Source organism: Cetorhinus maximus, chromosome 15 (assembly GCF_964194155.1).
Source record: "Cetorhinus maximus chromosome 15, sCetMax3.hap1.1, whole genome shotgun sequence".
NCBI lineage: Eukaryota > Metazoa > Chordata > Chondrichthyes > Lamniformes > Cetorhinidae > Cetorhinus > Cetorhinus maximus.
Genome location: NC_135893.1, coordinates 37,096,786 through 37,110,600, shown reverse-complemented (window position 1 = coordinate 37,110,600; position 13,815 = coordinate 37,096,786). Strand labels below are relative to the sequence as shown.

Genomic DNA, 13,815 nt, shown 5'->3' with positions numbered 1-13,815 from the left:
ACTGGCTCCCCCTCATCAACTCTACTAGTTACATCCTTGAAAAATTCCAGCTGATTTGTCAAGCATGATATCCCTTTCATAAATCCATGCTGACTCTGTCCGATTCTGCCGCTGTTTTCCAAGTGTTCAGCTATTAAATCTTTTATAATGGACTCTAGAATTTTCCCCACTACCGACGTCAGGCTGACTGGTCTATAATTCCCTGTTTTCTCTCTACCTCCTTTTTTAAATAGTGGGGTTACATTAGCTATCGTCCAATCTGTAGGAACTGTTCCAGAGTCTATAAAATCTTGGAAGATGACCACCAATGCATCCATTATTTCTAGGGCCACTTCCTTAAGTACTCTGGGGTGTAGATTATCAGGCCCTGGGAATATACTGGCCTTCAATCCCATCAATTTCCCCGACACTATTTCCCTACTAATACTGATTTCTTTCAGTTCCTCCCTCTCACTAAACCCTGTGCTCCCCAACATTTCTGGTATGTTAATTGTGTCCTCCTTTGTGAAGACAGAACCAAAGTATGTATTTAATTGGTCAGCCGTTTCTTTGTTCCCCATTATAAATTCCCCTGTTTCTGACTGTAAGGGACCTACATTTGTTTTCACCAATCTTTTTCTCTTCACATACCTGTGACCGAGGCCCATGGATCCTTGGCTAGGAGGGTTTGGTTAAGTTAGGGAGAGGGGCCAGGGGGATTCAGGGAGTGGGTTTAAGGGAGGGAATGGGTCGGAAGGAATGAGGGATTCAGCCTAAGAGGAACCAACCTGCGATCAGCAAAGGACAGTCCCCGAAGAGCAACCCTCCCTCCCTTCCTTTCCACCCTTTAAGCATTCGAGTGAAAAAAAATCAGGCTTGCACTCCCATCCTGCTGCCCACGCTAAATGTATTAGTATGCTGCCCACATCATATCAGGGTCAATTGGCTTGATAACAAGCCTAATCGGCCCTTGATTTTTCATTTAAATATGGTGGGCGAGCTGCTGATTTCAGCATCTACCTGGCACCGCATTATGGGGATGAGCTCAGGGGTGGGCGGGAAGGTGGTGGGATGGGTGTCCGCCCTATTTTACATGCCCCCCGCCAGCCTCCTACCATTCCCCCTGTCCACCTCCCCTGGGGAAACATGCCATCAGGGGCAAGTAAAATTCAACCCAATGTTTGGATGCAAACCTATGTCACCGTGATCAAAACGAGTCACTGGTCCAAGGTGCAGTCTGGCCAGGACATTGTACAGTTTAATCGTGACTCCCTCGGTCTTGTGTTGCACTGTGTTGTTCACACTGTATGGGGAGAAGTTTCTCCCCATCAGGGGGGTTGTGCGGGGGCGGGCGGGGGCGAAAGAGCGCAGAAATCTCCCCGAGGCACCACTGTGCCTCAGGGAGGTAAGTTTAAAGTGTAAAAAGCTTAATAAAGTGGCAGAAATTTTTTTGACATGCCCCCTCATGTGAAACTGTCACATGAGCTGGGACATGTGCATTAATTTTATTGAAATTTTTTGTGAAAATTTAAAACCATTCATGAATCCTCATCCTGCCCATGCAGAAATGAGAAGGGACTTGACTGAGGTGGACTGGACAGCACTGCTGGAGGATAAAACAGTGGAAAACCAGTGGGGAGCACTAAAGAGCGAGATCCTAATTGTACAAAGTAGACATGTCCCTTACAAAAATAAGAGTGGTACTGCCAAATCTAGACCCCCTGGTTGTCTAGAGGAATACAGGGGAAGGTCAAACAGAAAAAGAAAGCGTACGATAGGCACAAAGAACTAAGCACTGCAGATAGCCTAGATGAATATAGGAAGTGCAGGGACGAAGTAAAAAAGGAAATAAGGAAATCAAAGAGAGGGCGTGAAAAAAGATTAGCAAGTAAAGCTAAAGCTAACCCAAAGATGTTTTACCAATACATTAATGCTAAAAGGTTATTTAAGGAAAAAGTGGGACCTATCAGAGATGAAGATGGAAACTTGTGTGTAGATGCAGAGGCTATGGGAAGGGTTTTGAATGAAAATTTGTCTCCATGTTTACAGAGGAAAGGGAGGATGTAGATATAGTAGTCCAGGAGGAACACTGCGAGATATTGGATGGGATAGTCATAAAGAGAGAGGAAGTACTCGAAGGGTTGAATTCCTTGAAAGTTGATAAGTCACCAGGGCCAGATGGATTGTTTCCGAGGCTGCTGAAGGAAGTCAGGGAGGAGATAGCAGATGCTCTGAGGATGATTTTCCAATCTTCACTAGATACAGGGGAGGTACCAGAGGACTGGAGAAATGCAAACGTAGTTCCATTGTTTAAAAAGGGATCAAAGGAAATGCCAAACAATTATAGGCCAGTTAGTCTTACATCGGTGGTGAGCAAATTAGTAGAATCAATCCTGAGAGATAGGATTAACTGTCATGTGGAAAGGCATGGAATGGTCAGGGATGGTCAGCATGGATTTGAAGGTCTTGTCTCACAAATCTGATTGAATTTTTTGAGGAAGCGACAAGAAGGGTTGATGAAGGTAGTGCAGTGGATGTTGTGTACATGGATTTTAGCAAGGCATTTGACAAGATCCCACATGGCAGATTGGTCAGGAAAGTAAAAGCCCATGGGATTCAGGGTAATGTGGCAAACTGGATAAAAGGTTGGCTTTGTAACAGGAAACAAAGGGTAATGGTCGATGGATGTCCTTGCGAATGGAAAGTTGTCTCAAATGGTGTTCCACAGGGCTCGGTGTTGGGACCCTTGTTGTTCGTGTTATGTATTAACGATTTGGATGTGAACGTGGGGGGCATGATTGGGAAATTTGCAGATGACACAAAGATTGGCCGAGTAGTGGATAGTGTGAAGGATAGCCATAATCTCCAAAACGATATAGACGGGTTGGTGGAGTGGGCGGTAAAGTGGCAGATGGATTTTAACATAGAGAAGTGTCAAACAGTTACAGGGATTACATAATAAATGGGAATAGGGGTAGATAAAGTGAGAGATCTTGGCGTACAAGTACACAGGTCCCTGAAGGCAGCAGTTCAAGTAGACAAGGTTGTAAAGAAGGCATATGGAATGTTCTCCTTCATTGGCAGAGATATAGAATATAAAAGTAAGGACATAATGTTGGAATTGTATAAAACACTGGTGAGGCCACAACTGGAATATTGTGTGCAGTTCTGGTCACCACATTACAGGAAGGACGTAATAGCTCTGGAGAGAGTGCAGAGGAGGTTTACAAGAATGTTGCCAGAGTTAGAAAAGTGTAGCTACGAGGAGAGATTGGATAGGTTGGGGTTATTTTCCTTGGAACAAAGAAGGCTGAGAGGTGACTTGATTGAGGTGTACAAAATTATGAGGGGAATAGATAGAGTGGACAGGATAAAATTGTTTCCCCTGGTGCAGAATTCTAGAACCAGGGGACATAGATTCAAGATAAGTGGTAGAAGGTGTAGGGGGGACATGAGGAAGAACTTTTTTACGCAGAGGGTAGTGGGTGTCTGGAATTCGCTGCCCAAGTTGGCGGTAGAGGCAGAAACTCTAAACTCTTTTAAAAAGTACCAGGATCTGCACCTTAAGTGCTGTAAGCTGCAGGGCTATGGGCCGGGTGCAGGAAAGTGGGATTAGAAAGGGCACCTGGGTGTCCTCGGGCTGGCATGGACAAGATGGGCCGAATGGCCTCCTTCTGTGCTGTAACTTTTCTATGGTTCTATGGATGAAGTTCCATGAAAAATGTGAAGGCCGCCTGGGCTCTTCGCCTGCCCACCAACCTTAAGGTTGGACGGGCAGCTCCATTAATTATTTGAATTGAAAATTGAATGACCTTAATAGGTCGTTGACAGTTCGGTGGTTGTGCAGCCGAGTCAGCTGTGCACCCGCCAAACTGAAAATCTAAATGACATACTGTGATGCCGGGACGCATGCCTGACTTCACTCCGCGCCATTTTACGCCTCGGCGAGCGAGCCCCACCCCCGCTCGCCAAGCCGAAAATCCTCCTTTATAGGATTCATTGCTTGCTGTTCAGCATTGGTTGGGAACATTGGAGTAACTCTAACTTTGGGAAATAGTGTAAATGATGATATCTGATCGGCCGCCAGTTATATATCCCTCCCCATTTTCAACATTGCCAGGACAGTTAATGGGTGACAGATCCAGTGTCACCCATTTACATCATTACCCAAAACCTAGATTATCTTGATTGGCTGCACAGTCTGTGGGGCCCCATAGATTTTTCTCAACTTTAGCCTTAGTTATTTCAATTCCATTCAGAAAATGTACATGCTGTCCTTTGTCCTTGTTATGTTCAATACTGTCTAGTCATTTAATTTATCCTGTAAAGCCTGTTCTGTCTTCTCTTTTTCCACTGCCCACCTAGCTTAGTATAATAACCAGTATGCATTGAGTTGCTAAATCGTAGCTACTATAGCAGTTTAGATACAGTGTAGATCCAACACTGATCCCTGGGGCACCACACTCAGTATGTTCCCCCATCCTGACAAAGCTCCTCTAACAAGTATCTGCTGTTTTCATCCAATTTCTATTTTCCAGGAACCTTCTGAGCTTTGTGGTTACTGAATGGTATTTTCTGCTTTATAAGGTTCCTCTGAAACATCCTGGGATGTTTTACTATTTTTACTATATAAATACAAGCTGCTGCTCATCAGCTCATTCCTCCTCTTTCAGGTACCATGCCTGAAGAGGGCACTGGTCCATGATTATGCTTGGCAAAGTACTGCAGTGGTTTGCATTGCCTTCTGCAGTATAGCTAACCAGGAAACTCTCCCACTCTTGCCACCTGCCATCAGGTGTATTGGAAGAACTCATAAGCTGATAATCAACCTGTTTGGCCACTTTATAAACACAGCTTCCATAGCCATCAAATTCTGAAGTGGGACTTGAACCCAGAGCTTCTGGCCCAGGGATAGGGGCACTACCCACTGCACCACAAGACCCCTATATCAAATCATTACTTCCAGAGTTTAAGGAAGACTCAAAGGTTTGTAGTTGCCGGTTTCTGTTTGTTCAATCTTTCTTGAATATGAAGCCTCACATGAGCCTGTTTCCAATATAATGGTACATCCCTAATGTCCAGTGACTCCCTTATAATCACATCTCCCTTCCCTAGCCTCTTGATGATAAATCCATGGTAATTACTGATGGTGGCCTCTTTTACTCTGTCCAGTTAAGGCTTCCATTTCATTTGTAGCAATTTTATTAACTTTAACTGGTTTTGCTCCATTTAAGGAGGCCATGATACTCCCATCTTTCCTTGTGAATACTACTTCTGTATTTTTTTTTGGCATCCTTTCACCTGGCTTTGGGAAGTTGGTAGCTGAGATTATTGGTAAAGCTGACTGGCCATGCTTGATGTAGCATGACCCAGGCCCATGAGACATCTGTCCATCATTAGAAATTCAAAACCGGCTCCCTGAATGAGCAGCTACCTAGCTCTATTCTCCCACCTTCTCCCCGTAACCCTGCGCATGTTCTCTTTTCAAATAACTGTCTAATTCTCTTCTGAATGCTTCAGTTGAACCTGCCTCCACCACACTCTCAGGCAGTGCATTCCAAACCCTAACCACTCACTGCTTGAAAAAGCTTTTCTCGTATCACTATTGCTCCTTTTGCCAATTACTTTAAATTTGTGCCCTCTCGCTCTAGATCCTTTCACAAGTGAGACAGTTTCTCCCCATCTACTCTGTCCAGACCCCTCATGATTTTGAATACCTCTAAATCTCATCTCAGCCTTCTCTTCTCCAAGGAAAATAGTCCTAACTTCTCCAATCTATCTTCATAACTGAAGTTCCTCATCCCTGGAACCATTCTCATGAATCCTTTCGACAATCTCACCAATGCCTTCACTTCTTTCCTAAAGTGTGGCACCCAGAACTGGATGCAACACCCCAATTTAAGCCGAACTAGTGTCTTATACAAGTTTCTCAAACTGTCCTGCCACCTTCAATGACTAATCCCATGTACACCCGGGTCTGTCTGCTCCTGCGCCCCTTTAGAGCACTACCCTTTATTTTATATTGTCTCTCCGTGTTCTTACTATAAAATGAATCATTTAACATTTCTCTGCATTGAATTTCATCTTCATAGACCAACTTGTCCATGTCCTTTTGAAGTTCTATATTATCCTCCTCACAGTTCACAAAGTTTCGTATCATTCACAAATTTTGAAATTGTGCCTGCACACCAAAATCTAAGTCAATATATATATTAGGAAAAGCAAGGGTCCCAACACTGACCCCTGGGGAATTCCACTACAAATGTTCCTCCAGCCCAAAAAGCATTCATTCACCGCTGCTCTGTTTCCTGTCACTCAGCCAATTTTGCACCCATGTTGCTACTGTCACTTTTATTCCATGAGCTATAAACTTGGTCACAAATCTGTTGTGCAGCACCGTACAGAATGCCTTTTGGAAGTCCGTGTACACCACATCAACAGCACTGCCCTCATCAACCCTCTCTGTTACCTTTTCAAAAACTCCAGCAAGATAGTGAAATACGATTTTCCCTTAACAAATCCATGCTGGCTTACCTTAATTAACCCACATTTGTCCATATGACTATTAATTTTGTCCGGAATTATTGTTTCTAGAAGTCTCCCCACCACTGAGTTTAAACTGACTTACTTGTAGTTGCTGGGCTTATCTTTACACCCTTTTTTGAACAAGGGTGTAATGTTTGTAATTCTCCAGTCTCCGGGGGTCACCCCGGAGCCAAAGGAAGACTGAAAAATTACGTTCAGTGCCTCCACAATTTCTACTGCCATTTCTCTCAGTACCCTTGGATGCATCTCACCCAGTCCTGGTGCCTTATCAATTTTAAGTACAGACAGCCTATTCAATATCACCTCCTTATCAATTTTAAACCCTTCTAGTATATTAATTACATCCTCTGTCACAGTGGCCTGGGTAGATCTTCTTCCTTGGTTAAGACAGATGCAAAGTATTGATTTAGTACCTCAGCCATACCCCCTGCCTCCATGTGTAAATCTCATTTTGGTCCCAATTGGCCCTACTCCCTCTTTTATCAACATTTTACTTTTTATATGCCTATAGAAGACTGATTAATCTCTGCATGCCGACCTCATCGAGTGATGTCAACACCACCAGAAATGGGAATCACCCAGCATCAGTTTTCAACCCTCCGACCTCTATGAAGGAATACCCCGCTGGACTTTGATCCTGGACTTTGGAACCCATGTAAAGCCATATTTCTTTTCTTTGTGGTCTCTGCACTGTAAATCTTTCTTTTCTCTATCCTTTTCTTTACTATCTGAATGCAAGGGGGCATTGTGAACCCTCTTTTCGCATTTTGAGTGTGTGTAAATAAACTAACCCTTTGAGTTCATCCTATCTTGAGTTTGCTGTGGGGTTATTAATAGAAAATCGGATCACGCCAAAATTGAGGCATTGGGAAATACGCCGCTGCTTCTAAAGAGGGAAATACATCAAAATACCTTTCTGTTTATGGACATTGGTGAGAGGAGAAATTAGTGCTGTTTAAATTAACCCCCCTCCTGTCCATAACACTTAGCAGGCAGATAGGTAAAAAAGAGCATCTTAGACAGTACAGCGCACCCTCAGTACTACACTGACGTGTCAGCCAAGGATCCCCTAGATTATGCATAGGCCTTGATCCTATGATCTTCTAACTCAAAGGTGAAGGTAGTACCAAGAGAACCAAACTTAATTGTCGTAAACATAATAGACACAAATTCCTGAAATATTAGCTTAAGCAAAAAGTATCTTTTTAACACTAAGAGCCTAGAAATTACTGTTGCCAATAGAGTCAACAAATTCAGTTGTTTGACATTACTCTGCAGGTGATGGCGTAGTGGTATTGTCACTGGGCTAATAATCCAGATACCCAGGGTGATGCGCTGGAGACCTGGGTTCAAATCCCACCATGGTAGATGGTAGAATTTGAATTCAATAAAAATCTGGAATTAAAAGTCAAATGATGACCATGGGCAGAGTTTTCTCTTCCTCACCCTTGCAGGCTGATGCGTAAAATGTTGGGCGTGCGTCCCGATGTTGCCGCGCATCATTCCGATCTTTCATCCGGCGGGTGTGCACCGGAGGCAGCTGGGTGCCCGCCGAACTGTCAAAGGCCTGTTAAGGCCATTTAAAAACCAATTCAGATAATTAACAGGGCTGCCCGTCCAACCTTAAGAGCCCAGGCGGCCTTCGCGTTTTGTCACGAAACCTCATCCACGGGCATGATGAGGTTTCATGAAGGGTTTGTTAAATTAATAAATAAAATTTTCACATTTCATAAACATCTCCCAGTTCATGTGCCTCAAGGAGATTTCTGCGCTCTTTCACGCGCATGTGCAAAAGAGCACAGGTTCCGACTCTCCCTCTTCCCCCTCCCCCGCCCACAGAGGTAGCGCTGAGCGCTACCGGGCGCGCATCACACTGAGCGGGCCAACATAAAATGGTGGCACAGAGCCGATCGCGGGCAGCGATCAGCTCCGTGCCCGCTCTCGACTGGCCCGCCTGGACAGGGGGCAAACTTTCCCCCATGGAACCATTGTCGATTGTTGTAAAAACCTATTTGGTTCACTAATGTCCTTTAGGGAACGAAATCTACTGTCTTTTCCTGGTCTGGCCTACATGTGGCTCCACGCTCACAGCAATATGGTTGGCTCTTAAATGTCCTCTGAACAAGGGCACTTAGGGATGGGCAATAAATGCTGGCCTAGACAGTGACACCCACATCCAATGAACAAATTCCGATCAATGGGTGAGAAGCTGGGCTGAGCTAGCAGTAAGAGAAAATGTGTAATAGAAAGTGTCCCAATATAATGTACTTCGTTACAAAATATTGAAGTAGATTATTATTTATCGCACAGCAAAGACCGATACACAATGGGGTCTCATTACAAGTCATCTGCAGAGTGGTTTAAAGAGGTGATGCCATCATCCTGCACTCTGAGTTGGCATTTCTGTCTTTTTTTATTCATTCTTGGCATCGCTGGCTAGGCCAGCATTAATTGCCCATCCCTAATTGCCCTTGAGAAGGTGCGGACCTTTTGAACCGCTGCATTCCATGTGGTGTAGGTAAACCCACAGTGCTGTTAGGGAGGGAGTTCCAGGATTTTGACCCAGCGACAGTGAAGGAACGGCGATATATTTCCAAGTCAGGATGATGAGTGGCTTGGAGGGGAACTTGCAGGCTGTTTGTTCCCATCTATCTGCTGCCCTTGTCCTTCTCAGTAGTAGAGGTTGTGGGTTTGGAAGGTGCTGCTGAAGAAATCTTGGTGATTTGCTGCAGTGCATCTTGCAGATGGTACACACTGCCGCTACTGTGCATCAGTGGTGGTGGAGGGAATGAATGGTGAAGATGGTGGATGGGTTGCCGATCAAGTGAGCAATGGGGGTGAATCTGATAAAACTGTTGCACAACAAAGTGGCAATTGCTCCAAAACCTGCTTCTGCATTTCCTCAAACCAGGCACCATCCCAAAGAACAACAGCAAAATTCCACAGATCCTGAACATCAGAATATTTCCAGTTGCTGACCTTTCAACAGGTCACAGAACTCATACCACTAGGCAGGGATTCTGGATCCAATGCCAAATCAGCGGGGTGTAAATTGGACCTCATAGCCCCACTTGACGGACTTAAAACAGGTGAATTTGGGGGAACAACATCCAGCACCAAAGGATATCAAAAAAAAATCCAACCCAAAATTACGTCGGGCCATTTTCTCAGGCAATCCCTCCACCACCACTGGGGCCTTTACATATGTAAGCGAGAGGTCAAAATTCACATCATTCGAAAAGGCAAGTCATCTCTGAGGGCATGTTAGCACTGGAAGCTCACTCAATTAACATTAAAGAGTTCCTTCTGACAGTAGGTGAAGTTAAATAACTGCAGCCACACCAGAAACTGAGAGCAGATATGTTTTGTATTCCCAGTATAAAGGTAGTTCCAGCAATAATTCATTGCCCTGTTATTGAAGTTCTTTGGTTGACATGTTTGAGTTGCAGGGCTGTAATTCAGGATACCATCTCCTTAAAACACAGCCAGTTAGCCAGTTAATTTGCAGATATTGAAAATCACAAGTTATTTGACAAATCTTTCAGAAGCTTTAGGAATGATTCACATTTACTGGTTGTGCATCCCATGACATTTTTATCCTGAGACTGATCATTAAGGTTTGCAGCAGTGTGTGTGGCTTAAATGATTTAGTTCAGGTCTTTGAGTCACAAGTCAAAACAGGCAAAGCATGCTGGGTTTAGGTCACAGTAGCTCGAGATGGAAACGCGCCAAGTAGAATCACTCAAAGGTTGCAGCACAGGAGAAGGTCATCGGCCTGTCAAGCCACAGCTAGCTCTCTACAAGAGTAATTTAGCCCGTCCCACTCTGCTGCCCTTCCCCCTCCACCCTGTAATTTTTTTCCCTTCAGGTGCTTATCCAATTCCCCTTGGAAAAACCAGGACTGAATTTCCCTCCCTCACACTCTCAGCAGTGCATTCCAGATTGTAACCCTTCACAGTATCTGTACAGTGCAGAAGGAGGCCATTCAGCCCATCGAGTCTACACTGGCTCTCTGAAAGAGCATTCCACCTAGTCCCACTCCCCTGCCTTATGCCCGTAACCTTGCACATTCTCTCTTTTCAGGTAGCAATCCAATTCCCTTTGAATACCTCAATGGAACCTGCCTCCACCACCCTTTCAGGATGTCTGTTCCAGACTCCAACCACCCTCTGGGTGAAAAAAAATTTCCTCAATTCAGATTTATTCCTTTTGCTAATTATTTTGAATCTGTGCCCTCTAGTTCTTGATGTTCTCTTGAGTGGGAACAGTTTCTCACTATTTACCCTGTCCATACCCCTCAAGATCTTGAATACATCTATCAAGTCTCCTCTCAGCCTTCTTTTCTCCAAGGAAAACATTCCCAACCTCTCCACTCTATCCTCATGCCTACAGTTCTTCATCCCATGAATCATTCTTATGAATCTCCTCTGTACTCTCTCCAATGCCTTCACTTCATTCCTCAAGTAATGGACGCAGATGAGGCCTAACTAGTGTCTTGTACAAGTTCAACATGACCTCCTTACTCTTGTGCTCAATGCTCCTACTAATAAAGCCTAAGATGCTATATGCTTTATTAACTGCTCTCTCAACATGACCTGCATCTTCAATAACCTATGTGCATATAAATCGAGGTCCCTCTGTTCCTGCACCTCTTTTAGAGGCTCTCCTTTTATTTTATACTGTCTCTCTATATCTTTCCTGCCAAATTCACACTTCTCTGCATTGAACTTCGTCTGCCACTTGTCTGCCCAATCCACCAACATGTCTATGTCCTTTCGAAGTTCTAGACTATCCCCATCACAGTTGGCAACATTTCCAATCTTCGTATCATCTGCAAATTTTGAAATCATGCCCTGCAACCACAGTCTAGGTCATTAATATATATCAGGAAGAGCAAGGGTCCCAACACTGACCCCTGGGGAACTCCACTACAAACCCACCTTCAATCTGAAAAACAACCATTTATCATTACTCTGTTTCCTGTCACTCAGCCAATTTCTTATCAAATGCCTACTTTCCCTTTCATTCCATGACCTTGAATTTTGCTCACAAGTCTGTTGTGTGGCACTGTATAAAATGCTTTTTGAAAATCCATATACACCACATCAACAGCATTGCCCTTATCAACCTTCTCTGTTACCTCCTCATTAAAACGTTTTTCTTCATGTCGTCTTTGGTTCTTTTGCCAGTCACCTTAAATCAGTGTCCTTTGATTTTCGGCCCTTCCATCAGTGGGAACAGTTTCTCTTTATCTACTCTGTCTAGGCCCCTCATGATTTTGAACACTTCTCTCAAATCCTCTCTCAATCATCTCTTCTCTGATGAGAACTGTCCCAGTTTCTCCAAGCTGAAGTCCCTCATCCCTGGAATCGTTCTCATAAAGCATTGGTTTTTACAGTGGACTAAGGCACAAGGTAAAACCTATTCCCAAATCCCCAGGAGCCACCTAAGACATAAAAACATTTAAAACCAGGAAAGAGCCATTATACTCAATAACCCTGGCATTTAGCAATTGAGACAGCATATTAATAAAATAATCAGAGATATGGTTAAGCAATGCATTGATTTTTAAATTGTCATCCTTCAAATCCCTTCATGCTCTAACCCCTTCCCATCTCTGTTATCGCCCCCAACCTACAACCCTCTGAAATCTCTGGACTCCTCCAAATCTGACACCTCGCACATCCTCGATTTTGATCGCTCCATCATTAACAGCCATGACATTAGCAGTCAAGTCCCCAAGCTCTGGAATTCCCTCCCTATACATCTCCACCTCTCCACTGCTCTTTCTTCATTTAAGATGCTCCTTAAAACTTACTTTGTTCACAAAGCTTTTGTTAACCTGCCCTAATACCGCTTTATGTGGCTCAGTATCGACTTCTTTTGATAGGTTTTGGGGTTCTTTTTTATCACATTAAAGGTGCCATAAAAATCTTGTTGGACTCACCAAATATATTGCTTCCTCGGAAAGTATAACCACCAAATGTAAAAACGTGAGAGTGATCGGCTGTGATGACTGTTAGTGTATCAGTGTCTCGGGTTAAGGAGCCAGCCCTCCCGATGGCCTTGTCCATCTCCACAGCTTCATACAAAGCTATCTTAGCTTTTCCTTCATGGTGTCCATGGTCTATCCTGCCACCTTTAGAAGGAAACATTGATTCATTATCTCAGGGCATAGGAAAAACACTTAAAAGATTCGGCGTTTTTAAAAAATGAGGGCCAACACTTTGGCCTGAATTTTTCAGGCGGCGGGCTCAGCAGGAGTGGGCAGGGGCAGGCGTGGAGCTGATCGTCATCCGTGATCGGCTCCGCACCGCCATTTTACTTGGGCGGGCCAATCAAGGGCTGCTCAGCATAGGATGCACCTACGCGAAAGAGCGCTTCAATTTCCTTGAGGCACAGAGCTGCCTCAGGGAGATTGAATCGCTACTGAAAATATTAAATTCATTGAGTCAAAATTTATTTAAACATGTCCCCTCGTGTGACTGTGTCATATGAGATGGGACATGTTTTTATATGCAGGGAAAACCTCTTATTAAATTAATAAAAGATGTGAGCTGAAGCTGCTGCTGGACCGACCACCTTAACTGTGGGTAAGTGGCAACCCAAGTAGATTGTGGGAAGCCTTACGACACAGTGTACCCCAACTGATGAAAGGCTTTCGATAAAGTTCCACACGTGAGGCTCTTAACCAAACACAAAGCTCTGAGAGTGCAAGGTAAACCCTGAGAAGAGATAAGAAACTAGCAGTGGGATAGGAAACAATAGCATATATTAAAATATTTAAGTCAGAATTGAGTAGAACAAATGAGTGTGGAGTCTCAGGGTTCATTGATGGAACCACAGTTGCTACCTTTTTGACATAGATGACCATGATTCAGAAACGCGGTGCCACGTGGTCACATTTATAGATGATACCAAACTTAGATAGGTCAGTGGAATCAGAGGAAGAAACTCAGAAATTATTGAATGATTTAGACAAAAGGTATAAGTGGGCAGAGCTATGGCAGATGAATTGTACTATAGGCAAGTGTAAAGGCCTAGAAATAGGAAGGAAAATTGACAACACATGTGTTCCATAAGCAGTGCTGAAGTAGCCAACAATGGAGCTGAAAGAGACCTCGGAATCTATATAGACTTGATGCTGCTTTTTCCTCCAGGTAGCATCCTCAGTTATTCATGGGTCACCAAGCCCCAGCTTATGCTGTGATTTTAGTACAGGGCAGGGCAAGGAGGGAGGCTGCAAGTCTAACTCAGCCGGAACCCCTATGCTGCTGCCATTAGTCTGAA

General features: G+C 44.1%; 1 protein-coding gene across 1 annotated transcript in view; it reads right to left on the bottom strand.

The window, feature by feature from the left end:
• LOC144690601 (alkaline phosphatase-like) overlaps positions 1-13,815 on the bottom strand; it is a 120,126-nt gene that overhangs the window by 8,133 nt on the left and 98,178 nt on the right. Inside the window, exon 10 of the mRNA XM_078558237.1 lies at positions 12,473-12,664. Coding sequence (XP_078414363.1) covers positions 12,473-12,664 — 192 coding nt within the window. The remainder of the gene's footprint in view (positions 1-12,472; positions 12,665-13,815) is intronic.